Source organism: Salmo salar, chromosome 07 (genome assembly GCF_965601325.2).
Source record: "Salmo salar chromosome 07, fSalSal1, whole genome shotgun sequence".
NCBI lineage: Eukaryota > Metazoa > Chordata > Actinopteri > Salmoniformes > Salmonidae > Salmo > Salmo salar.
The window spans coordinates 70581935-70609867 of record NC_138297.1 but is presented as its reverse complement, the minus strand read 5'-3'; the positions used below and the strand labels follow the sequence as shown (position 1 = coordinate 70609867).

At 42.9% G+C, this 27933-nt stretch overlaps 1 protein-coding gene across 4 annotated transcripts in view; it reads left to right on the top strand.

Moving 5' to 3' along the window:
- Positions 1-15882: 15882 nt before the first annotated feature.
- Positions 15883-27933, top strand: part of LOC123732983 (nuclear protein MDM1) — a 40371-nt gene continuing 28320 nt past the window's right edge. The window contains exons 1-7 of one of the 4 annotated variants that reach the window (XM_082978016.1): positions 15883-16010; positions 18950-19055; positions 23877-24178; positions 24505-24645; positions 25623-25811; positions 26531-26673; positions 27186-27282. In XM_082978016.1, the coding sequence (XP_082834142.1) occupies positions 15993-16010; positions 18950-19055; positions 23877-24178; positions 24505-24645; positions 25623-25811; positions 26531-26673; positions 27186-27282 (996 nt within the window). In that variant the 5' untranslated portion in view covers positions 15883-15992. Of the gene's footprint in view, positions 16011-16079; positions 16242-18949; positions 19056-23876; positions 24179-24504; positions 24646-25622; positions 25812-26530; positions 26674-27185; positions 27283-27933 lie in introns of those variants that run through there. The other 3 variants (XM_082978018.1, XM_082978017.1, XM_082978019.1) reach the window with 3 other exon arrangements.

The following is a 27933-nucleotide window of genomic DNA, read 5'->3' as shown; positions in this document are numbered from 1 at the left end:
CTCCTCTCTCTCTCTGTCTATTATTAGGCTGAAGACAGTGTAGGCTCCTCTCTCTCTGTCTATTATTAGGCTGAAGACAGTGTAGGCTCCTCTCTCTCTCTGTCTATTATTAGGCTGAAGACAGTGTAGGCTCCTCTCTCTCTCTCTGTCTATTATTAGGCTGAAGACAGTGTAGGCTCCTCTCTCTCTCTGTCTATTATTAGGCTGAAGACAGTGTAGGCTCCTCTCTCTCACTATCTATTATTAGGCTGAAGACAGTGTAGGCACCTCTCTCTGTCTATTATTAGGCTGAAGACAGTGTAGGCTCCTCTCTCTGTCTATTATTAGGCTGAAGACAGTGTAGGCTCCTCTCTCTCTCTATCTATTATTAGGCTGAAGACAGTGTAGGCTCCTCTCTCTGTCTATTATTAGGCTGAAGACAGTGTCGGCTCCTCTCTCTGTCTATTATTAGGCTGAAGACAGTGTAGGCTCCTCTCTCTCTCTATCTATTATTAGGCTGAAGACAGTGTAGGCTCCTCTCTCTCTCTCTATCTATTATTAGGCTGAAGACAGTGTAGGCTCCTCTCTCTCTCTCTGTCTATTATTATGCTGAAGACAGTGTAGGCTCCTCTCTCTCTCTATCTATTATTAGGCTGAAGACAGTGTAGGCTCCTCTCTCTCTCTGTCTATTATTAGGCTGAAGACAGTGTAGGCTCCTCTCTCTCTGTCTATTATTAGGCTGAAGACAGTGTAGGCTCCTCTCTCTCTCTCTGTCTATTATTAGGCTGAAGACAGTGTAGGCTCCTCTCTCTCTCTATCTATTATTAGGCTGAAGACAGTGTAGTCTCCTCTCTCTCTCTGTCTATTATTAGGCTGAAGACAGTGTAGGCTCCTCTCTCTCTGTCTATTATTAGGCTGAAGACAGTGTAGGCTCCTCTCTCTCTCTGTCTATTATTAGGCTGAAGACAGTGTAGGCTCCTCTCTCTCTCTCTGTCTATTATTAGGCTGAAGACAGTGTAGGCTCCTCTCTCTCTCTGTCTATTATTAGGCTGAAGACAGTGTAGGCTCCTCTCTCTCACTATCTATTATTAGGCTGAAGACAGTGTAGGCACCTCTCTCTGTCTATTATTAGGCTGAAGACAGTGTAGGCTCCTCTCTCTGTCTATTATTAGGCTGAAGACAGTGTAGGCTCCTCTCTCTCTCTATCTATTATTAGGCTGAAGACAGTGTAGGCTCCTCTCTCTCTCTGTCTATTATTAGGCTGAAGACAGTGTAGGCTCCTCTCTCTCTCTATCTATTATTAGGCTGAAGACAGTGTAGGCTCCTCTCTCTCTCTGTCTATTATTAGGCTGAAGACAGTGTAGGCTCCTCTCTCTCTGTCTATTATTAGGCTGAAGACAGTGTAGGCTCCTCTCTCTCACTATCTATTATTAGGCTGAAGACAGTGTAGGCACCTCTCTCTGTCTATTATTAGGCTGAAGACAGTGTAGGCTCCTCTCTCTGTCTATTATTAGGCTGAAGACAGTGTAGGCTCCTCTCTCTCTGTCTATTATTAGGCTGAAGACAGTGTAGGCTCCTCTCTCTCTGTCTATTATTAGGCTGAAGACAGTGTAGGCTCCTCTCTCTCTCTGTCTATTATTAGGCTGAAGACAGTGTAGGCTCCTCTCTCTGTCTATTATTAGGCTGAAGACAGTGTAGGCTCCTCTCTCTCTCTATCTATTATTAGGCTGAAGACAGTGTAGGCTCCTCTCTCTGTCTATTATTAGGCTGAAGACAGTGTAGGCTCCTCTCTCTCTGTCTATTATTAGGCTGAAGACAGTGTAGGCTCCTCTCTCTCTCTGTCTATTATTAGGCTGAAGACAGTGTAGGCTCCTCTCTCTCTATCTATTATTAGGCTGAAGACAGTGTAGGCTCCTCTCTCTCTCTGTCTATTATTAGGCTGAAGACAGTGTAGGCTCCTCTCTCTCTCTGTCTATTATTAGGCTGAAGACAGTGTAGGCTCCTCTCTCTCTCTGTCTATTATTAGGCTGAAGACAGTGTATGCTCCTCTCTCTATCTGTCTATTATTAGGCTGAAGACAGTGTAGGCTCCTCTCTCTCTGTCTATTATTAGGCTGAAGACAGTGTAGGCTCCTCTCTCTCTATCTATTATTAGGCTGAAGACAGTGTAGGCTCCTCTCTCTCTCTATCTATTATTAGGCTGAAGACAGTGTAGGCTCCTCTCTCTCACTATCTATTATTAGGCTGAAGACAGTGTAGGCACCTCTCTCTGTCTGTTATTAGGCTGAAGACAGTGTAGGCTCCTCTCTCTCTCTATCTATTATTAGGCTGAAGACAGTGTAGGCTCCTCTCTCTCTCTGTCTATTATTAGGCTGAAGACAGTGTTGGCTCCTCTCTCTCTCTGTCTATTATTAGGCTGAAGACAGTGTAGGCTCCTCTCTCTCTCTGTCTATTATTAGGCTGAAGACAGTGTAGGCTCCTCTCTCTCTCTATCTATTATTAGGCTGAAGACAGTGTAGGCTCCTCTCTCTCTCTGTCTATTATTAGGCTGAAGACAGTGTAGGCTCCTCTCTCTCTGTCTATTATTAGGCTGAAGACAGTGTAGGCTCCTCTCTCTCTCTCTGTCTATTATTAGGCTGAAGACAGTGTAGGCTCCTCTCTCTCTCTATCTATTATTAGGCTGAAGACAGTGTAGTCTCCTCTCTCTCTCTGTCTATTATTAGGCTGAAGACAGTGTAGGCTCCTCTCTCTCTGTCTATTATTAGGCTGAAGACAGTGTAGGCTCCTCTCTCTCTCTGTCTATTATTAGGCTGAAGACAGTGTAGGCTCCTCTCTCTCTCTCTGTCTATTATTAGGCTGAAGACAGTGTAGGCTCCTCTCTCTCTCTGTCTATTATTAGGCTGAAGACATTGTAGGCTCCTCTCTCTCACTATCTATTATTAGGCTGAAGACAGTGTAGGCACCTCTCTCTGTCTATTATTAGGCTGAAGACAGTGTAGGCTCCTCTCTCTGTCTATTATTAGGCTGAAGACAGTGTAGGCTCCTCTCTCTCTCTATCTATTATTAGGCTGAAGACAGTGTAGGCTCCTCTCTCTGTCTATTATTAGGCTGAAGACAGTGTCGGCTCCTCTCTCTGTCTATTATTAGGCTGAAGACAGTGTAGGCTCCTCTCTCTCTCTATCTATTATTAGGCTGAAGACAGTGTAGGCTCCTCTCTCTCTCTCTATCTATTATTAGGCTGAAGACAGTGTAGGCTCCTCTCTCTCTCTCTGTCTATTATTATGCTGAAGACAGTGTAGGCTCCTCTCTCTCTCTATCTATTATTAGGCTGAAGACAGTGTAGGCTCCTCTCTCTCTCTGTCTATTATTAGGCTGAAGACAGTGTAGGCTCTTCTCTCTCTCTGTCTATTATTAGGCTGAAGACAGTGTAGGCTCCTCTCTCTCTCTATCTATTATTAGGCTGAAGACAGTGTAGGCTCCTCTCTCTCTCTATCTATTATTAGGCTGAAGACAGTGTAGTCTCCTCTCTCTCTCTGTCTATTATTAGGCTGAAGACAGTGTAGGCTCCTCTCTCTCTGTCTATTATTAGGCTGAAGACAGTGTAGGCTCCTCTCTCTCTCTGTCTATTATTAGGCTGAAGACAGTGTAGGCTCCTCTCTCTCTCTCTGTCTATTATTAGGCTGAAGACAGTGTAGGCTCCTCTCTCTCTCTGTCTATTATTAGGCTGAAGACAGTGTAGGCTCCTCTCTCTCACTATCTATTATTAGGCTGAAGACAGTGTAGGCACCTCTCTCTGTCTATTATTAGGCTGAAGACAGTGTAGGCTCCTCTCTCTGTCTATTATTAGGCTGAAGACAGTGTAGGCTCCTCTCTCTCTCTATCTATTATTAGGCTGAAGACAGTGTAGGCTCCTCTCTCTGTCTATTATTAGGCTGAAGACAGTGTCGGCTCCTCTCTCTGTCTATTATTAGGCTGAAGACAGTGTAGGCTCCTCTCTCTCTCTATCTATTATTAGGCTGAAGACAGTGTAGGCTCCTCTCTCTCTCTCTATCTATTATTAGGCTGAAGACAGTGTAGGCTCCTCTCTCTCTCTCTGTCTATTATTATGCTGAAGACAGTGTAGGCTCCTCTCTCTCTCTATCTATTATTAGGCTGAAGACAGTGTAGGCTCCTCTCTCTCTCTGTCTATTATTAGGCTGAAGACAGTGTAGGCTCTTCTCTCTCTCTGTCTATTATTAGGCTGAAGACAGTGTAGGCTCCTCTCTCTCTCTATCTATTATTAGGCTGAAGACAGTGTAGGCTCCTCTCTCTCTCTATTATTAGGCTGAAGACAGTGTAGGCTCCTCTCTCTCTGTCTATTATTAGGCTGAAGACAGTGTAGGCTCCTCTCTCTCTCTATCTATTATTAGGCTGAAGACAGTGTAGGCTCCTCTCTCTCTCTGTCTATTATTAGGCTGAAGACAGTGTAGGCTCCTCTCTCTGTCTATTATTAGGCTGAAGACAGTGTAGGCTCCTCTCTCTCTATCTATTATTAGGCTGAAGACAGTGTAGGCTCCTCTCTCTCTCTATCTATTATTAGGCTGAAGACAGTGTAGGCTCCTCTCTCTCACTATCTATTATTAGGCTGAAGACAGTGTAGGCACCTCTCTCTGTCTGTTATTAGGCTGAAGACAGTGTAGGCTCCTCTCTCTCTCTGTCTATTATTAGGCTGAAGACAGTGTAGGCTCCTCTCTCTCTCTATCTATTATTAGGCTGAAGACAGTGTAGGCTCCTCTCTCTCTCTGTCTATTATTAGGCTGAAGACAGTGTAGGCTCCTCTCTCTCTGTCTATTATTAGGCTGAAGACAGTGTAGGCTCCTCTCTCTCTCTCTGTCTATTATTAGGCTGAAGACAGTGTAGGCTCCTCTCTCTCTCTATCTATTATTAGGCTGAAGACAGTGTAGTCTCCTCTCTCTCTCTGTCTATTATTAGGCTGAAGACAGTGTAGGCTCCTCTCTCTCTGTCTATTATTAGGCTGAAGACAGTGTAGGCTCCTCTCTCTCTCTATCTATTATTAGGCTGAAGACAGTGTTGGCTCCTCTCTCTCTCTCTATCTATTATTAGGCTGAAGACAGTGTAGACTCCTCTCTCTCTCTATCTATTATTAGGCTGAAGACAGTGTAGACTCCTCTCTCTCTCTATCTATTATTAGGCTGAAGACAGTGTAGGCTCCTCTCTCTCTCTGTCTATTATTAGGCTGAAGACAGTGTAGGCTCCTCTCTCTCTCTCTCTATTATTAGGCTGAAGACAGTGTAGACTCTCTCTCTCTGTCTATTATTAGGCTGAAGACAGTGTAGGCTCCTCTCTCTCTCTCTGTCTATTATTAGGCTGAAGACAGTGTAGGCTCCTCTCTCTCTCTATCTATTATTAGGCTGAAGACAGTGTAGTCTCCTCTCTCTCTCTGTCTATTATTAGGCTGAAGACAGTGTAGGCTCCTCTCTCTCTGTCTATTATTAGGCTGAAGACAGTGTAGGCTCCTCTCTCTCTCTGTCTATTATTAGGCTGAAGACAGTGTAGGCTCCTCTCTCTCTCTCTGTCTATTATTAGGCTGAAGACAGTGTAGGCTCCTCTCTCTCTCTGTCTATTATTAGGCTGAAGACAGTGTAGGCTCCTCTCTCTCACTATCTATTATTAGGCTGAAGACAGTGTAGGCACCTCTCTCTGTCTATTATTAGGCTGAAGACAGTGTAGGCTCCTCTCTCTGTCTATTATTAGGCTGAAGACAGTGTAGGCTCCTCTCTCTATCTATTATTAGGCTGAAGACAGTGTAGGCTCCTCTCTCTCTATCTATTATTAGGCTGAAGACAGTGTAGGCTCCTCTCTCTCTCTATCTATTATTAGGCTGAAGACAGTGTAGGCTCCTCTCTCTCTCTGTCTATTATTAGGCTGAAGACAGTGTCGGCTCCTCTCTCTGTCTATTATTAGGCTGAAGACAGTGTAGGCTCCTCTCTCTCTCTATCTATTATTAGGCTGAAGACAGTGTAGGCTCCTCTCTCTCTCTCTATCTATTATTAGGCTGAAGACAGTGTAGGCTCCTCTCTCTCTCTCTGTCTATTATTATGCTGAAGACAGTGTAGGCTCCTCTCTCTCTCTATCTATTATTAGGCTGAAGACAGTGTAGGCTCCTCTCTCTCTCTGTCTATTATTAGGCTGAAGACAGTGTAGGCTCTTCTCTCTCTCTGTCTATTATTAGGCTGAAGACAGTGTAGGCTCCTCTCTCTCTCTATCTATTATTAGGCTGAAGACAGTGTAGGCTCCTCTCTCTCTCTATTATTAGGCTGAAGACAGTGTAGGCTCCTCTCTCTCTGTCTATTATTAGGCTGAAGACAGTGTAGGCTCCTCTCTCTCTCTATCTATTATTAGGCTGAAGACAGTGTAGGCTCCTCTCTCTCTCTGTCTATTATTAGGCTGAAGACAGTGTAGGCTCCTCTCTCTGTCTATTATTAGGCTGAAGACAGTGTAGGCTCCTCTCTCTCTCTGTCTGTTATTAGGCTGAAGACAGTGTAGGCTCCTCTCTCTCTCTGTCTATTATTAGACTGAAGACAGTGTAGGCTCCTCTTTCTCTCTATCTATTATTAGGCTGAAGACAGTGTAGGCTCCTCTCTCTCTCTGTCTATTATTAGGCTGAAGACAGTGTAGGCTCCTCTCTCTCTGTCTATTATTAGGCTGAAGACAGTGTAGGCTCCTCTCTCTCTCTCTGTCTATTATTAGGCTGAAGACAGTGTAGGCTCCTCTCTCTCTCTATCTATTATTAGGCTGAAGACAGTGTAGTCTCCTCTCTCTCTCTGTCTATTATTAGGCTGAAGACAGTGTAGGCTCCTCTCTCTCTGTCTATTATTAGGCTGAAGACAGTGTAGGCTCCTCTCTCTCTCTGTCTATTATTAGGCTGAAGACAGTGTAGGCTCCTCTCTCTCTCTCTGTCTATTATTAGGCTGAAGACAGTGTAGGCTCCTCTCTCTCTCTGTCTATTATTAGGCTGAAGACAGTGTAGGCTCCTCTCTCTCACTATCTATTATTAGGCTGAAGACAGTGTAGGCACCTCTCTCTGTCTATTATTAGGCTGAAGACAGTGTAGGCTCCTCTCTCTGTCTATTATTAGGCTGAAGACAGTGTAGGCTCCTCTCTCTCTCTATCTATTATTAGGCTGAAGACAGTGTAGGCTCCTCTCTCTCTCTGTCTATTATTAGGCTGAAGACAGTGTAGGCTCCTCTCTCTCTCTATCTATTATTAGGCTGAAGACAGTGTAGGCTCCTCTCTCTCTCTGTCTATTATTAGGCTGAAGACAGTGTAGGCTCCTCTCTCTCTGTCTATTATTAGGCTGAAGACAGTGTAGGCTCCTCTCTCTCACTATCTATTATTAGGCTGAAGACAGTGTAGGCACCTCTCTCTGTCTATTATTAGGCTGAAGACAGTGTAGGCTCCTCTCTCTGTCTATTATTAGGCTGAAGACAGTGTAGGCTCCTCTCTCTCTGTCTATTATTAGGCTGAAGACAGTGTAGGCTCCTCTCTCTCTGTCTATTATTAGGCTGAAGACAGTGTAGGCTCCTCTCTCTCTCTGTCTATTATTAGGCTGAAGACAGTGTAGGCTCCTCTCTCTGTCTATTATTAGGCTGAAGACAGTGTAGGCTCCTCTCTCTCTCTATCTATTATTAGGCTGAAGACAGTGTAGGCTCCTCTCTCTGTCTATTATTAGGCTGAAGACAGTGTAGGCTCCTCTCTCTCTGTCTATTATTAGGCTGAAGACAGTGTAGGCTCCTCTCTCTCTCTGTCTATTATTAGGCTGAAGACAGTGTAGGCTCCTCTCTCTCTATCTATTATTAGGCTGAAGACAGTGTAGGCTCCTCTCTCTCTCTGTCTATTATTAGGCTGAAGACAGTGTAGGCTCCTCTCTCTCTCTGTCTATTATTAGGCTGAAGACAGTGTAGGCTCCTCTCTCTCTCTGTCTATTATTAGGCTGAAGACAGTGTATGCTCCTCTCTCTCTCTGTCTATTATTAGGCTGAAGACAGTGTAGGCTCCTCTCTCTCTGTCTATTATTAGGCTGAAGACAGTGTAGGCTCCTCTCTCTCTATCTATTATTAGGCTGAAGACAGTGTAGGCTCCTCTCTCTCTCTATCTATTATTAGGCTGAAGACAGTGTAGGCTCCTCTCTCTCACTATCTATTATTAGGCTGAAGACAGTGTAGGCACCTCTCTCTGTCTGTTATTAGGCTGAAGACAGTGTAGGCTCCTCTCTCTCTCTGTCTATTATTAGGCTGAAGACAGTGTAGGCTCCTCTCTCTCTCTATCTATTATTAGGCTGAAGACAGTGTAGGCTCCTCTCTCTCTCTGTCTATTATTAGGCTGAAGACAGTGTAGGCTCCTCTCTCTCTGTCTATTATTAGGCTGAAGACAGTGTAGGCTCCTCTCTCTCTCTCTGTCTATTATTAGGCTGAAGACAGTGTAGGCTCCTCTCTCTCTCTATCTATTATTAGGCTGAAGACAGTGTAGTCTCCTCTCTCTCTCTGTCTATTATTAGGCTGAAGACAGTGTAGGCTCCTCTCTCTCTGTCTATTATTAGGCTGAAGACAGTGTAGGCTCCTCTCTCTCTCTATCTATTATTAGGCTGAAGACAGTGTTGGCTCCTCTCTCTCTCTCTATCTATTATTAGGCTGAAGACAGTGTAGACTCCTCTCTCTCTCTATCTATTATTAGGCTGAAGACAGTGTAGACTCCTCTCTCTCTCTATCTATTATTAGGCTGAAGACAGTGTAGGCTCCTCTCTCTCTCTATCTATTATTAGGCTGAAGACAGTGTAGGCTCCTCTCTCTCTCTATCTATTATTAGGCTGAAGACAGTGTAGACTCTCTCTCTCTGTCTATTATTAGGCTGAAGACAGTGTAGGCTCCTCTCTCTCTCTCTGTCTATTATTAGGCTGAAGACAGTGTAGGCTCCTCTCTCTCTCTATCTATTATTAGGCTGAAGACAGTGTAGTCTCCTCTCTCTCTCTGTCTATTATTAGGCTGAAGACAGTGTAGGCTCCTCTCTCTCTGTCTATTATTAGGCTGAAGACAGTGTAGGCTCCTCTCTCTCTCTGTCTATTATTAGGCTGAAGACAGTGTAGGCTCCTCTCTCTCTCTCTGTCTATTATTAGGCTGAAGACAGTGTAGGCTCCTCTCTCTCTCTGTCTATTATTAGGCTGAAGACAGTGTAGGCTCCTCTCTCTCACTATCTATTATTAGGCTGAAGACAGTGTAGGCACCTCTCTCTGTCTATTATTAGGCTGAAGACAGTGTAGGCTCCTCTCGCTGTCTATTATTAGGCTGAAGACAGTGTAGGCTCCTCTCTCTCTCTATCTATTATTAGGCTGAAGACAGTGTAGGCTCCTCTCTCTGTCTATTATTAGGCTGAAGACAGTGTCGGCTCCTCTCTCTGTCTATTATTAGGCTGAAGACAGTGTAGGCTCCTCTCTCTCTCTATCTATTATTAGGCTGAAGACAGTGTAGGCTCCTCTCTCTCTCTCTATCTATTATTAGGCTGAAGACAGTGTAGGCTCCTCTCTCTCTCTCTGTCTATTATTATGCTGAAGACAGTGTAGGCTCCTCTCTCTCTCTATCTATTATTAGGCTGAAGACAGTGTAGGCTCCTCTCTCTCTCTGTCTATTATTAGGCTGAAGACAGTGTAGGCTCTTCTCTCTCTCTGTCTATTATTAGGCTGAAGACAGTGTAGGCTCCTCTCTCTCTCTATCTATTATTAGGCTGAAGACAGTGTAGGCTCCTCTCTCTCTCTATTATTAGGCTGAAGACAGTGTAGGCTCCTCTCTCTCTGTCTATTATTAGGCTGAAGACAGTGTAGGCTCCTCTCTCTCTCTATCTATTATTAGGCTGAAGACAGTGTAGGCTCCTCTCTCTCTCTGTCTATTATTAGGCTGAAGACAGTGTAGGCTCCTCTCTCTGTCTATTATTAGGCTGAAGACAGTGTAGGCTCCTCTCTCTCTCTGTCTATTATTAGGCTGAAGACAGTGTAGGCTCCTCTCTCTCTCTATCTATTATTAGGCTGAAGACAGTGTAGGCTCCTCTCTCTCACTATCTATTATTAGGCTGAAGACAGTGTAGGCACCTCTCTCTGTCTGTTATTAGGCTGAAGACAGTGTAGGCTCCTCTCTCTCTCTGTCTATTATTAGGCTGAAGACAGTGTAGGCTCCTCTCTCTCTCTGTCTATTATTAGGCTGAAGACAGTGTAGGCTCCTCTCTCTCTGTCTATTATTAGGCTGAAGACAGTGTAGGCTCCTCTCTCTCTCTCTGTCTATTATTAGGCTGAAGACAGTGTAGGCTCCTCTCTCTCTCTATCTATTATTAGGCTGAAGACAGTGTAGTCTCCTCTCTCTCTCTGTCTATTATTAGGCTGAAGACAGTGTAGGCTCCTCTCTCTCTGTCTATTATTAGGCTGAAGACAGTGTAGGCTCCTCTCTCTCTCTGTCTATTATTAGGCTGAAGACAGTGTAGGCTCATCTCTCTCTCTCTGTCTATTATTAGGCTGAAGACAGTGTAGGCTCCTCTCTCTCTCTGTCTATTATTAGGCTGAAGACAGTGTAGGCTCCTCTCTCTCACTATCTATTATTAGGCTGAAGACAGTGTAGGCACCTCTCTCTGTCTATTATTAGGCTGAAGACAGTGTAGGCTCCTCTCTGTGTCTATTATTAGGCTGAAGACAGTGTAGGCTCCTCTCTCTCTCTATCTATTATTAGGCTGAAGACAGTGTAGGCTCCTCTCTCTCTCTGTCTATTATTAGGCTGAAGACAGTGTAGGCTCCTCTCTCTCTCTATCTATTATTAGGCTGAAGACAGTGTAGGCTCCTCTCTCTCTCTGTCTATTATTAGGCTGAAGACAGTGTAGGCTCCTCTCTCTCTGTCTATTATTAGGCTGAAGACAGTGTAGGCTCCTCTCTCTCACTATCTATTATTAGGCTGAAGACAGTGTAGGCACCTCTCTCTGTCTATTATTAGGCTGAAGACAGTGTAGGCTCCTCTCTCTGTCTATTATTAGGCTGAAGACAGTGTAGGCTCCTCTCTCTCTGTCTATTATTAGGCTGAAGACAGTGTAGGCTCCTCTCTCTCTGTCTATTATTAGGCTGAAGACAGTGTAGGCTCCTCTCTCTCTCTGTCTATTATTAGGCTGAAGACAGTGTAGGCTCCTCTCTCTGTCTATTATTAGGCTGAAGACAGTGTAGGCTCCTCTCTCTCTCTATCTATTATTAGGCTGAAGACAGTGTAGGCTCCTCTCTCTGTCTATTATTAGGCTGAAGACAGTGTAGGCTCCTCTCTCTCTGTCTATTATTAGGCTGAAGACAGTGTAGGCTCCTCTCTCTCTCTGTCTATTATTAGGCTGAAGACAGTGTAGGCTCCTCTCTCTCTATCTATTATTAGGCTGAAGACAGTGTAGGCTCCTCTCTCTCTCTGTCTATTATTAGGCTGAAGACAGTGTAGGCTCCTCTCTCTCTCTGTCTATTATTAGGCTGAAGACAGTGTAGGCTCCTCTCTCTCTCTGTCTATTATTAGGCTGAAGACAGTGTATGCTCCTCTCTCTCTCTGTCTATTATTAGGCTGAAGACAGTGTAGGCTCCTCTCTCTCTGTCTATTATTAGGCTGAAGACAGTGTAGGCTCCTCTCTCTCTCTGTCTATTATTAGGCTGAAGACAGTGTAGACTCTCTCTCTCTGTCTATTATTAGGCTGAAGACAGTGTAGGCTCCTCTCTCTCTCTGTCTATTATTAGGCTGAAGACAGTGTAGGCTCCTCTCTCTCTCTATCTATTATTAGGCTGAAGACAGTGTAGGCTCCTCTCTCTCTCTGTCTATTATTAGGCTGAAGACAGTGTAGGCTCCTCTCTCTCTCTGTCTATTATTAGGCTGAAGACAGTGTAGGCTCCTCTCTCTATCTATCTATTATTAGGCTGAAGACAGTGTAGGCTCCTCTCTCTCTCTGTCTATTATTAGGCTGAAGACAGTGTAGGCTCCTCTCTCTCTCTGTCTATTATTAGGCTGAAGACAGTGTAGGCTCCTCTCTCTCTCTTTCTATTATTAGGCTGAAGACAGTGTAGGCTCCTCTCTCTGTCTATTATTAGGCTGAAGACAGTGTAGGCTCCTCTCTCTCTCTCTGTCTATTATTAGGCTGAAGACAGTGTAGGCTCCTCTCTCTCTCTATCTATTATTAGGCTGAAGACAGTGTAGTCTCCTCTCTCTCTCTGTCTATTATTAGGCTGCAGACAGTGTAGGCTCCTCTCTCTCTGTCTATTATTAGGCTGAAGACAGTGTAGGCTCCTCTCTCTCTCTGTCTATTATTAGGCTGAAGACAGTGTAGGCTCCTCTCTCTCTCTCTGTCTATTATTAGGCTGAAGACAGTGTAGGCTCCTCTCTCTCTCTATTATTAGGCTGAAGACAGTGTAGGCTCCTCTCTCTCTGTCTATTATTAGGCTGAAGACAGTGTAGGCTCCTCTCTCTCTCTATCTATTATTAGGCTGAAGACAGTGTAGGCTCCTCTCTCTCTCTGTCTATTATTAGGCTGAAGACAGTGTAGGCTCTTCTCTCTCTCTGTCTATTATTAGGCTGAAGACAGTGTAGGCTCCTCTCTCTCTCTATCTATTATTAGGCTGAAGACAGTGTAGGCTCCTCTCTCTCTGTATTATTAGGCTGAAGACAGTGTAGGCTCCTCTCTCTCTGTCTATTATTAGGCTGAAGACAGTGTAGGCTCCTCTCTCTGTCTATTATTAGGCTGAAGACAGTGTAGGCTCCTCTCTCTCTATCTATTATTAGGCTGAAGACAGTGTAGGCTCCTCTCTCTCTCTATCTATTATTAGGCTGAAGACAGTGTAGGCTCCTCTCTCTCACTATCTATTATTAGGCTGAAGACAGTGTAGGCACCTCTCTCTCTCTCTATCTATTATTAGGCTGAAGACAGTGTAGGCTCCTCTCTCTCTCTATCTATTATTAGGCTGAAGACAGTGTAGGCTCCTCTCTCTCTCTATCTATTATTAGGCTGAAGACAGTGTAGGCTCCTCTCTCTCTCTGTCTATTATTAGGCTGAAGACAGTGTAGGCTCCTCTCTCTCTGTCTATTATTAGGCTGAAGACAGTGTAGGCTCCTCTCTCTCTCTCTATCTATTATTAGGCTGAAGACAGTGTAGTCTCCTCTCTCTCTCTGTCTATTATTAGGCTGAAGACAGTGTAGGCTCCTCTCTCTCTGTCTATTATTAGGCTGAAGACAGTGTAGGCTCCTCTCTCTCTCTGTCTATTATTAGGCTGAAGACAGTGTAGGCTCCTCTCTCTCTGTCTATTATTAGGCTGAAGACAGTGTAGGCTCCTCTCTCTCTCTCTGTCTATTATTAGGCTGAAGACAGTGTAGGCTCCTCTCTCTCTCTATCTATTATTAGGCTGAAGACAGTGTAGTCTCCTCTCTCTCTCTGTCTATTATTAGGCTGAAGACAGTGTAGGCTCCTCTCTCTCTGTCTATTATTAGGCTGAAGACAGTGTAGGCTCCTCTCTCTCTCTGTCTATTATTAGGCTGAAGACAGTGTAGGCTCCTCTCTTTCTGTCTATTATTAGGCTGAAGACAGTGTAGGCTCCTCTCTCTCTCTGTCTATTATTATGCTGAAGACAGTGTAGACTCTCTCTCTCTGTCTATTATTAGGCTGAAGACAGTGTAGGCTCCTCTCTCTCTCTGTTTATTATTAGGCTGAAGACAGTGTAGGCTCCTCTCTCTCTCTATCTATTATTAGGCTGAAGACAGTGTAGGCTCCTCTCTCTCTCTGTCTATTATTAGGCTGAAGACAGTGTAGGCTCCTCTATCTCTCTATCTATTATTAGGCTGAAGACAGTGTAGGCTCCTCTCTCTCTCTATCTATTATTAGGCTGAAGACAGTGTAGGCTCCTCTCTCTCTCTGTCTATTATTAGGCTGAAGACAGTGTAGGCTCCTCTCTCTCTCTGTCTATTATTAGGCTGAAGACAGTGTAGGCTCCTCTCTCTCTCTTTCTATTATTAGGCTGAAGACAGTGTAGGCTCCTCTCTCTGTCTATTATTAGGCTGAAGACAGTGTAGGCTCCTCTCTCTCTCTGTCTATTATTAGGCTGAAGACAGTGTAGGCTCCTCTCTCTCTCTATCTATTATTAGGCTGAAGACAGTGTAGGCTCCTCTCTCTCTGTCTATTATTAGGCTGAAGACAGTGTAGGCTCCTCTCTCTCTCTGTCTATTATTAGGCTGAAGACAGTGTAGGCTCCTCTCTCTCTGTCTATTATTAGGCTGAAGACAGTGTAGGCTCCTCTCTCTCTATCTATTATTAGGCTGAAGACAGTGTAGGCTCCTCTCTCTCTCTCTATTATTAGGCTGAAGACAGTGTAGGCTCCTCTCTCTCTCTGTCTATTATTAGGCTGAAGACAGTGTAGGCTCCTCTCTCTCTCTATCTATTATTAGGCTGAAGACAGTGTAGGCTCCTCTCTCTCTCTGTCTATTATTAGGCTGAAGACAGTGTAGGCTCCTCTCTCTGTCTATTATTAGGCTGAAGACAGTGTAGGCTCCTCTCTCTGTCTATTATTAGGCTGAAGACAGTGTAGGCTCCTCTCTCTGTCTATTATTAGGCTGAAGACAGTGTAGGCTCCTCTCTCTCTGTCTATTATTAGGCTGAAGACAGTGTAGGCTCCTCTCTCTCTCTATCTATTATTAGGCTGAAGACAGTGTAGGCTCCTCTCTCTCTCTGTCTATTATTAGGCTGAAGACAGTGTAGGCTCCTCTCTCTCTCTGTCTATTATTAGGCTGAAGACAGTGTAGGCTCCTCTCTCTCTCTGTCTATTATTAGGCTGAAGACAGTGTAGGCTCCTCTCTCTCTTTCTATTATTAGGCTGAAGACAGTGTAGGCTCCTCTCTCTCTGTCTATTATTAGGCTGAAGACAGTGTAGGCTCCTCTCTCTCTGTCTATTATTAGGCTGAAGACAGTGTAGGCTCCTCTCTCTCTCTGTCTATTATTAGGCTGAAGACAGTGTAGGCTCCTCACTCTCTCTGTCTATTATTAGGCTGAAGACAGTGTAGGCTCCTCTCTCTCTCTGTCTATTATTAGGCTGAAGACAGTGTAGGCTCCTCTCTCTCTCTGTCTATTATTAGGCTGAAGACAGTGTAGGCTCCTCTCTCTCTCTGTCTATTATTAGGCTGAAGACAGTGTAGGCTCCTCTCTCTCGCTTTGTTCTTAACTGACTTGCCTAGTTAAATAAAGGTAACATTTTTTTTTATATACGTGAACTGAACTGTCGTTTTAATATGGTGAAACTATTCCTTATCAAATATTTTTTTTCAAAAGAAACATTGAACATCTAATAGTCAAATCATATAGTGTAAAAGCAGGAGAGCTGGTTCTACTCCTTTTGGTCATTTTCTGCTGTTTTGTGGAGGAAAACTGAACGGGTCGAGTGTAACACGTCAACCCTGTTACCCAATGTTTTTGTGAAGCTTGCATTCAATTGCCACTCCCTGAATCACACAACAAGCTTCCATTCCCTCTGTCACAAGGGGATTCATGACTGATTTAAGATGAAAACGTCAAAAAATAACAAGGTTGGTTAATTAAGAGCCCATAAAACAGCAGCCATCCTCACCGGCGCCATATCAGTCCATAGATGGTGTGAAGTTGTCCAAGTGCATGTCCATGACACAACATGGACATCTAGCAAAAGTCCATATTCTATTATATTATATTATATTATATTATATTATATTGTGGTGGAAATGAAGACGGGAGGAAAATGTGTCACTAGTTGAAGCATAGCTATGACACATGGCGACCACTCTAAATTACAACAGGTATGATCACGCATGCGCAGCTCGATGGACGCCGCAGCTCGTTGCCAGGGAAACCTCGCAGAAGTAACTTCAACTTTCAACAATAACAGCTAGCTGGAAAACACAGACACACTTCTCCCAAACGCCTGCAGAACTTTATCAACAAAAAATAAATAAAAATGCCAGTACATTTCAAGGTAAAGAAATGTACTTTTCATTGAACGAGTGCAATAGAAATGCAGCTCTTGGCTTTGGTTAGCGCAGTGTTTTCAACACGACGTCGAGTATCTACGTCACCGCTTGAGTGAGGAGAAGAGGTTTCGATTGATACAGAAATGGAAACATTGTTTCATTCGCACAAATAAATGTTAGTTTACTAACATCGTGCATTGCGATTACATCGGATAAACCATCTTCGACGATTGCAGGTATAGCTAGCTAGACGGGGAAAGAAATCCCACTTCCAAGGTGTCGGTTATTAGCTTGGTTAGCTAAGTGTTTACTAACACGTTACAATGGTCTAAAGCGGATAAGCTAACGTCAACTAGCTGCCAGTGGCTAACAGTGGCTATGTCGTGTTTTTATTGATAAATAGAGAGACTTAGTAACGCGCATGTTCTAGGCTTCAAATAAATAAATCAACTGCATGACATTGTAAAGGGCAATAGAGGATTTGTTTAATATGGTTTATTGCGTTAGTATGATGAATCAGCCTGGATAAAGACAGTACAGTATGGTTTATTGCCTTAGTATGATGAATCAGCCTGGATAAAGACAGTACAGTATGGTTTATGGCGTTAGTATGATGAATCAGCCTGGATAAAGACAGTACAGTATGGTTTATTGCCTTAGTATGATGAATCAGCCTGGATAAAGACAGTACAGTATGGTTTATGGCGTTAGTATGATGAATCAGCCTGGATAAAGACAGTACAGTATGGTTTATTGCCTTAGTATGATGAATCAGCCTGGATAAAGACAGTACAGTATGGTTTATTGCCTTAGTATGATGAATCAGCCTGGATAAAGACAGTACAGTATGGTTTATGGCGTTAGTATGATGAATCAGCCTGGATAAAGACAGTACAGTATGGTTTATTGCCTTAGTATGATGAATCAGCCTGGATAAAGACAGTACAGTATGGTTTATTGCGTTAGTATGATTAATCAGCCTAGATAAAGACAGTACAGTATGGTTTATTGCGTTAGTATGATGAATCAGCCTGGATAAAGACAGTACAGTATGGTTTATTGCGTTAGTATGATTAATCAGCCTAGATAAAGACAGTACAGTATGGTTTATTGCGTTAGTATGATGAATCAGCCTGGATAAAGACAGTACAGTATGGTTTATTGCGTTAGTATGATGAATCAGCCTAGATAAAGACAGTACAGTATGGTTTATGGCGTTAGTATGATGAATCAGCCTAGATAAAGACAGTACAGTATGGTTTATTGCGTTAGTATGATGAATCAGCCTAGATAAAGACAGTACAGTATGGTTTATGGCGTTAGTATAATGAATCAGCCTGGATAAAGACAGTACAGTATGGTTTATTGCGTTAGTATGATGAATCAGCCTAGATAAAGACAGTACAGTATGGTTTATGGCGTTAGTATGTTGAATCAGCCTGGATAAAGACAGTACAGTATGGTTTATGGCGTTAGTATGATGAATCAGCCTGGATAAAGACAGTACAGTATGGTTTATTGCGTTAGTATGATGAATCAGCCTAGATAAAGACAGTACAGTATGGTTTATGGCGTTAGTATGATGAATCAGCCTAGAGAAAGACAGTACAGTATGGTTTATGGCGTTAGTATGATGAATCAGCCTAGATAAAGACAGTACAGTATGGTTTATTGCGTTAGTATGATGAATCAGCCTGGATAAAGACAGTACAGTATGGTTTATTGCGTTAGTATGATGAATCAGCCTGGATAAAGACAGTACAGTATGGTTTATTGCGTTAGTATGATGAATCAGCCTGGATAAAGACAGTACAGTATGGTTTATTTGCGTTAGTATGATGAATCAGCCTAGATAAAGACAGTACAGTATGGTTTATGGCGTTAGTATGATGAATCAGCCTAGATAAAGACAGTACAGTATGGTTTATGGCATTAGTATGATGAATCAGCCTGGATAAAGACAGTACAGTATGGTTTATGGCGTTAGTATGATGAATCAGCCTAGATAAAGACAGTACAGTATGGTTTATGGCGTTAGTATGATGAATCAGCCTGGATAAAGACAGTACAGTATGGTTTATGGCGTTAGTATGATGAATCAGCCTAGATAAAGACAGTACAGTATGGTTTATGGCGTTAGTATGATGAATCAGCCTGGATAAAGACAGTACAGTATGGTTTATGGCGTTAGTATGATGAATCAGCCTAGATAAAGACAGTACAGTATGGTTTATTGCGTTAGTATGATGAATCAGCCTAGATAAAGACAGTACAGTATGGTTTATGGCGTTAGTATGATGAATCAGCCTGGATAAAGACAGTACAGTATGGTTTATGGCGTTAGTATGATGAATCAGCCTAGATAAAGACAGTACAGTATGGTTTATGGCGTTAGTATGATGAATCAGCCTGGATAAAGACAGTACAGTATGGTTTATGGCGTTAGTATGATTAATCAGCCTAGATAAAGACAGTACAGTATGGTTTATGGCGTTAGTATGATGAATCAGCCTGGATAAAGACAGTACAGTATGGTTTATGGCGTTAGTATGATGAATCAGCTTAGATAAAGACAGTACAGTATGGTTTATTGCGTTAGTATGTTGAATCAGCCTAGATAAAGACAGTACAGTATGGTTTATGGCGTTAGTATGATGAATCAGCCTGTATGGTTTAGAAACTGAGGCCTATACAGCTGCTAACTTGCTAGATATGCTGTAGCTGCAATCTCAGTTCACAGATTTACTTCAAACAAATGGAGCCAATCTGTTTCCTAGGCAACATCTGACCAACCCAAATCATGCAAATGTTTGTACATGCATGATGCTTACAGTTCTTTTAAAAGGCATGCTATTTGCTAAATATATCCCACTTAAACACTATAGTAAGTAATGTATTCCTATGCTATTTCCTAATGTTTGGATTGTCACACTCACGTGCACAGGGCATCAGTGAGTACAAGAAGAAATTTAAACACCGGGTAGCGCGCTCCAGAAGCGCCTCTCCTCAGCGACGGATGCCCTTAGCTGGACTTCGATCTGACCAGATGGGTAAGATTTATTTATTTATTTATTGATTGATTGATTGATATAGACCCTTTTCCAGTACACGACACACTGACGTCACGCACAGATGCCCGTGACTCTTGGCTGCATGAAAAAAAGCTGTCGCCATCTGCGCCAATTCAACATAGCCTGAATTTAAGTTTTTATTACTTCTAAACAAAATAACTTTTTGGGGTTCTCATACGCTTACAATGATGTTTTGATTCTTGCCTGAACAGTCACTAAGATTATATTTGGATGTGAACTTTGCAAATGCAGCAGTTGTTGGCTAGAATGCTAACGCTCATTGACATACTGTAGGCTGTAGCAAAAGCTCTCCTAAGAGCCATTTTACTGGTTGAAGTTCAAGTGTTTAAAAAAATATATATATAATGCAGTCGAATTTGCGATGATGACACACACATTATATTAAGCAGGACATTCATACAAGCCTTAAAATCAAGTTATAATCCAAAAGTAGTCTGAAATGCACTCATAAGCAACATGTAAAGAGAGGTGTTTTTTTGTGTGTGTTCTGTCACCAACTTGCGTGTATCGCCCTTCCTGCGGCAATGTTTGCAAAAACAGAAAGGGGTCTATATGACCCGGTAACAGTATAATATGCCAAGTTAACATATCAAGCATCATTCATATTCCTGTCCTGCATCTTCGTCTTTAAAGCACTGAGCCCAGCTCTACTATTCTTCTACTATTTACATTTTAGTCATAGTGAGTGCCTACATTTACATACTGGTCTTCAGTGGGAATAGAACCCACAACCCTAGGCTTTGTAAGCACCATGCTCTACCACCTGAGCCACATGGTCAATCATCCATATTACACCAGGTATCAGTAGAGACACTATCATCTCTCCTTCTATCATCCATATTACACCAGGTATCAGTAGAGACACTATCATCTCTCCTTCTATCATCCATATTACACCAGGTATCAGTAGAGACACTATCATCTCTCCTTCTATCATCCATATTACACCAGGTATCAGTAGAGACACTATCATCTCTCCTTCTATCATCCATATTACACCAGGTATCAGTAGAGACACTATCATCTCTCCTTCTATCATCCATATTACACCAGGTATCAGTAGACACTATCATCTCTCCTTCTATCATCCATATTACACCAGGTATCAGTAGACACTATCATCTCTCCTTCTATCATCCATATTACACCAGGTATCAGTAGAGACACTATCATCTCTCCTTCTATCCATATTACACCAGGTATCAGTAGAGACTATCATCTCTCCTTCTATCATCCATATTACACCAGGTATCAGTAGAGACACTATCATCTCTCCTTCTATCCATATTACACCAGGTATCAGTAGAGACACTATCATCTCTCCTTCTATCATCCATATTACACCAGGTATCAGTAGAGACACTATCATCTCTCCTTCTATCCATATTACACCAGGTATCAGTAGACACTATCCTCTCTCCTTCTATCATCCATATTACACCAGGTATCAGTAGACACTATCATCTCTCCTTCTATCATCCATATTACACCAGGTATCAGTAGAGACACTATCATCTCTCCTTCTATCATCCATATTACACCAGGTATCAGTAGAGACACTATCATCTCTCCTTCTATCATCCATATTACACCAGGTATCAGTAGAGACACTATCATCTCTCCTTCTATCATCCATATTACACCAGGTATCAGTAGAGACACTATCATCTCTCCTTCTATCATCCATATTACACCAGGTATCAGTAGAGACACTATCATCTCTCCTTCTATCCATATTACACCAGGTATCAGTAGACACTATCATCTCTCCTTCTATCATCCATATTACACCAGGTATCAGTAGACACTATCATCTCTCCTTCTATCATCCATATTACACCAGGTATCAGTAGACACTATCATCTCTCCTTCTATCATCCATATTACACCAGGTATCAGTAGACACTATCATCTCTCCTTCTATCATCCATATTACACCAGGTATCAGTAGAGACACTATCATCTCTCCTTCTATCATCCATATTACACCAGGTATCAGTAGAGACACTATCATCTCTCCTTCTATCATCCATATTACACCAGGTATCAGTAGACACTATCATCTCTCCTTCTATCATCCATATTACACCAAGTATCAGTAGACACTATCATCTCTCCTTCTATCATCCATATTATACCAGGTATCAGTAGACACTATCATCTCTCCTTCTATCATCCATATTACACCAGGTATCAGTAGACACTGTCATCTCTCCTTCTATCATCCATATTACACCAGGTATCAGTAGACACTATCATCTCTCCTTCTATCATCCATATTACACCAGGTATCAGTAGAGACACTATCATCTCTCCTTCTATCATCCATATTACACCAGGTATCAATAGACACTATCATCTCTCCTTCTATCATCCATATTACACCAGGTATCAGTAGAGACACTATCATCTCTCCTTCTATCATCCATATTACACCAGGTATCAGTAGAGACACTATTATCTCTCCTTCTATCATCCATATTACACCAGGTATCAGTAGAGACACTATCATCTCTCCTTCTATCATACATATTACACCAGGTATCAGTAGACACTATAATCTCTCATTCTATCATCCATATTACACCAGGTATCAGTAGACACTATCATCTCTCCTTCTATCATCCATATTACACCAGGTATCAGTAGAGACACTATTATCTCTCCTTCTATCATCCATATTACACCAGGTATCAGTAGAGACACTATCATCTCTCCTTCTATCATCCATATTACACCAGGTATCAGTAGACACTATCATCTCTCCTTCTATCATCCATATTACACCAGGTATCAGTAGACACTATCATCTCTCCTTCTATCATCCATATTACACCAGGTATCAGTAGAGACACTATCATCTCTCCTTCTATCATCCATATTACACCAGGTATCAGTAGAGACACTATCATCTCTCCTTCTATCATCCATATTACACCAGGTATCAGTAGAGACACTATCATCTCTCCTTCTATCATCCATATTACACCAGGTATCAGTAGAGACACTATCATCTCTCCTTCTATCCATATTACACCAGGTATCAGTAGAGACACTATCATCTCTCCTTCTATCATCCATATTACACCAGGTATCAGTAGAGACACTATCATCTCTCCTTCAATCATCCATATTACACCAGGTATCATTAGACACTATCATCTCTCCTTCTATCATCCATATTACACCAGGTATCAGTAGAGACACTATCATCTCTCCTTCTATCATCCATATTACACCAGGTATCAGTAGAGACACTATCATCTCTCCTTCTATCATCCATATTACACCAGGTATCAGTAGAGACACTATCATCTCTCCTTCTATCATCCATATTACACCAGGTATCAGTAGAGACACTATCATCTCTCCTTCTATCATCCATATTACACCAGGTATCAGTAGAGACACTATCATCTCTCCTTCTATCATCCATATTACACCAGGTATCAGTAGAGACACTATCATCTCTCCTTCTATCCATATTACACCAGGTATCAGTAGACACTATCATCTCTCCTTCTATCATCCATATTACACCAGGTATCAGTAGACACTATCATCTCTCCTTCTATCATCCATATTACACCAGGTATCAGTAGAGACACTATCATCTCTCCTTCTATCATCCATATTACACCAGGTATCAGTAGAGACTATCATCTCTCCTTCTATCATCCATATTACACCAGGTATCAGTAGAGACACTATCATCTCTCCTTCTATCATCCATATTACACCAGGTATCAGTAGAGACACTATCATCTCTCCTTCTATCATCCATATTACACCAGGTATCAGTAGACACTATCATCTCTCCTTCTATCATCCATATTACACCAGGTATCAGTAGAGACACTATCATCTCTCCTTCTATCATCCATATTACACCAGGTATCAGTAGACACTATCATCTCTCCTTCTATCATCCATATTACACCAGGTATCAGTAGAGACACTATCATCTCTCCTTCTATCATCCATATTACACCAGGTATCAGTAGAGACACTATTATCTCTCCTTCTATCATCCATATTACACCAGGTATCAGTAGAGACACTATCATCTCTCCTTCTATCATCCATATTACACCAGGTATCAGTAGACACTATCATCTCTCCTTCTATCATCCATATTACACCAGGTATCAGTAGACACTATCATCTCTCCTTTTATCATCCATATTACACCAGGTATCAGTAGAGACACTATCATCTCTCCTTCTATCCATATTACACCAGGTATCAGTAGACACTATCATCTCTCCTTCTATCATCCATATTACACCAGGTATCAGTAGACACTATCGTCTCTCCTTTTATCATCCATATTACACCAGGTATCAGTAGAGACACTATCATCTCTCCTTCTATCCATATTACACCAGGTATCAGTAGACACTATCCTCTCTCCTTCTATCATCCATATTACACCAGGTATCAGTAGACACTATCATCTCTCCTTCTATCATCCATATTACACCAGGTATCAGTAGACACTATCATCTCTCCTTCTATCATCCATATTACACCAGGTATCAGTAGACACTATCATCTCTCCTTCTATCATCCATATTACACCAGGTATCAGTAGAGACACTATCATCTCTCCTTCTATCATCCATATTACACCAGGTATCAGTAGACACTATCATCTCTCCTTCTATCATCCATATTACACCAGGTATCAGTAGACACTATCCTCTCTCCTTCTATCATCCATATTATACCAGGTATCAGTAGACACTATCATCTCTCCTTCTATCCATATTACACCAGGTATCAGTCGAGAGCCTCAGTTTCTGTCCAAGAGGAAGGTGCCCTCCTCCCACACGCTCCAGGTATCCAGCTCCTTCCAATGGAACCCCACCACCACACAGCCCCCACAGAGACGGGATGAGACCCCCAGACCTGGTACCTCTCCCCTGGCTCCTACCCCAGAGAGAGTCCACACCCCTCTGGCCCCTAGGGGTCCCCCTCCTCCAGGGGACCCCCAACGAGGCCCGACCACTCTTCAGGGCCAGACCAATAACCGGAGCCCCCTGGCTACTGTAGAGAGACAGGACCAAGCTTTCAATGGGGTGAGAATGGTTGTTATTTATTTCATGTATGCAAATACATGTGCTCGATTTAGCTTGGGGTTTGCACTTTTGAGACTATTCCATTGGCTCCATTGTACCAGGCAAACTAAATCAAGTGCAGCTCATGTATTTGAAAGGACCGTTTGACACACGTATTTCACCCAGGTCTTCTAAGCAGCCCGTGGCCTGTGCAGCAGACAGTTTTTAACATTTATTTAACCTTTATTTAACTAGGCAAGTCAGTTAAGAACACATTCTTATTTACAATGACGCACAGTGAGTTATTACTAGTTACCTTTGTAGTAAAGTGAGAAATGTGATTCCAGGTTGACCATGTGTTGAGGAGGAAGGCAGGGCTGAAGTCGTCTGGACAGAGGACTGGATTACAGAACTCAGAGTACAGGAAACAGTTTCCGTGGAAGACACCTGTAGCTGGCCACGCCTCCCCACTGCTGGCTGCAGAACAGGTGTTCGTTGTTCCACTCATATCCTCATCTTGTCTGAACGTATACAACCCCAAACATCCATAACATCCATGTTAAAGCCCTGATAGCCATACATTTGACATGTATAGACATGTCCTGGTCATAGAGGGTCATATGCACAAGTATTAAGTAAGATTCACTGCTTCCTGTTACACCCTGAACCCAGGGTTGGTCACCCCTTCTGCCCCATTACTAGTTAGTCTTGAAAACTCAACCGTAGGCAACACAGTGACTAGGATCTGGTTTTAATGATGGAGTCTTTTGGCCTAGAGGAACTTACGTCACTACCTACGTCGAAAAGGGGGGAACAATTCTGGGGACTCGCCTAACAAATCACGAGGCAGACATGCCAGAACGCTGTGATTTAAAACCAAACTATGCAGTGGTTTTAGTTGAGGTAGTTGATGTAAACTAGCTACTGGGGTGGAAGGTAGCCTAGTGGTTAGAGCGTTGGGCCAGTAACCGAAAGGTTGCTGGATCAAATCCCTGACCTGACAAGGTAAAAACAGTGGTTTAACAAGGCAGTTAACCCACTATTCCCCGGGAGCTGAAGATGTGGATGTTGATTAAGGCAGCCCCCCTGCACCTCTCTGATTCAGTTGGGTTAAATGTGGAAGAAACATTTCAGTTGAAGGCATTCAGTTGTACAATTGAGTAGGTATCTACTTGCGAACTATAACCTCTGTGATCTCCATCTTGCTAGCTACTATTTAGTATTTTATTCAAGGGGATAAAGTAGTGATGTAGTTCCTCTATGCCAAAAGAGTCCATAATTGAAACCAGACCTCAGTCACTGTGTTGCCCAAGGTCAAAACAAATCACTAGTTTGAGAGATAGGCTATCTACCCAAGCTGTGGAGCAGAGATACTGTTTTGTCAAACAGCCAGTAGATGGTAGCAGAGTATTTGAGTATGAATCAACGATGAGTTACAGTATATTTCCTGCATGGTCTTCTCCAGATGCTGTACACCAGCCACCGGTCCATCCCTCCCTTCAAGTCTAACCCGGTGGTGGTGTTGGAGAGTGAGTACAGCAGGAACTTTAAAGCTTCTCCTCCTCCCAGAGGACCACGGCTACGCAGCGATGTAGACGGGGACCAGGTACCTCTGTTCCAGAGAGAGAATGTTTCACCTGAGAAAGCATCAAAGGTACTTCCAAGTTCTACTCACTCCACACTACAACTCAGTCTTTGTTCTGGTAATTGATTTATTCAACCTCTTATGTAACAGACTTTACAAACGTGTAGTAGCTGGCCAGAGACCAGCACTCAAACCAGATCTGCTTCTGGGTGCCAAGATTAGGCCACAATATAATACACCCAGCGTTGGCAATATCTTCACCGGTACCTTTTGTATTTCAATAAGGAAGCAGATAGCCCTACTTACTTATGACAAGTATTTGTAACTGATTTCTGGGAAGATAAGGATACATTAGGACATAGACTGCAAGGTCTTTCTCTGTTTATTGACATTTCAAAAACCCCTTGGAGGAATACAATACACACCTAGAACTTCCAATATGAAAGAGGAATACAATGAACACCTAGAACTTCCAATATGAAAGAGGAATACAATGAACACTTAAAACTTCCAATATGAAAATAAATAAACCAGTTATTTAGATAATGTACTCCACATGCCACGCTGGATACACCCACTGGAGTGTACAGGAGGGTTGGTGATATTTCTGTACTGGTTCTATAGCCAGATTCCTCTGACTGACTGACTGGTTGCATCCCAAATGGCACCCTATTTCCTATATAGGGCTCTGGTCAAAAGTAGTGCACTATGTAGGGAATAGGGTGCCATTTGGAATGACGCAGCCTTTATGAATGGCTCTGTTCTGTTTGTTGTGATGATGACATCAGAGCAAGCGTAAGAAGAAGAGGGAAGAGAGAGAGAGAAAGTCCAGCATCGTAGAGGAGAACATTCCAGTTCCACAGCCTCAGGAGCAGCAGGCGGACCAGGAAGTGAAGTCACAGAGCCCCCAGAAGGCACATCTTCCCCACAGGTAAGATCAGCGGTCAGTTGTGATTACAGGGTAGATTGTAGGGTGAAGTTACCTCTACACGCTGATCCTGGGTTTATTTAGCATTCTTCCCACTAATGGTTAAGGTTAGGATTGGGGGAGGGGGAGCTGATCCTAGAACTGTCCCTTTGGGAAACTTCACCTGGAGTCAGAGATCAGTGGTGGGGAAGGGGAAGTAGGGGGGGGAAGAGAGAGGCAAACTGTCAGTAATAGGAACTCTCTCATGTATTGTATATTGTCTCTTTCCATCTTCAGTTCCTGCTATGTGTCATGCAGTATTTTGGTAATAATTACTGGTAACACTGCACTCTCTCTCTCTGAGAATCACATGGAACTTCTCCAATGGACAGCAGCAGGGTTTGGTCATTCACATGTGGCCTATTCAACTAATACATTTTAGTTTAGAAATGATAATGCCAAGTGCAATGCTAAACGATCACTGAATATACATTATCTGACTTGGCCTGTCTCTGTGTTTCTGTCCCTCTCTCCAGAAAGGTGAAATCAGAGTATAACGCCAACTTCCGCTCTCCGCTGAACTACATATATAAGGACGGAGCCTGGGTCAAGGCTACCACGGTAGGAGAGGAGGTCAGTGTAGTTATTACGCTGTCTACCACGGTAGGAGAGGAGGTCAGTGTAGTTATTACGCTGTCTACCACGGTAGGAGAGGAGGTCAGTGTAGTTATTACAGTGCCTACCACGGTAGGAGAGGAGGTCAGTGTAGTTATTACAGTGTCTACCACGGTAGGAGAGGAGGTCAGTGTAGTTATTACAGTGTCTACCACGGTAGGAGAAGAGGTCAGTGTAGTTATTACACTGTCTACCACAGTAGGAGAGGAAGTCAGTGTAGTTATTACGCTGTCTACCACGGTAGGAGAGGAGGTCAGTGTAGTTATTACGCTGTCTACCACGGTAGGAGAGGAGGTCAGTGTAGTTATTACAGTGCCTACCACGGTAGGAGAGGAGGTCAGTGTAGTTATTACAGTGTCTACCACGGTAGGAGAGGAGGTCAGTGTAGTTATTACAGTGTCTACCACGGTAGGAGAAGAGGTCAGTGTAGTTATTACACTGTCTACCACGGTAGGAGAGGAGGTCAGTGTAGTTATTACACTGTCTACCACGGTAGGAGAGGAGGTCAGTGTAGTTATTACACTGTCTACCACAGTAGGAGAGGAGGTCAGTGTAGTTATTACAGTGTCTACCACGGTAGGAGAGGAGGTCAGTGTAGTTATTACACTG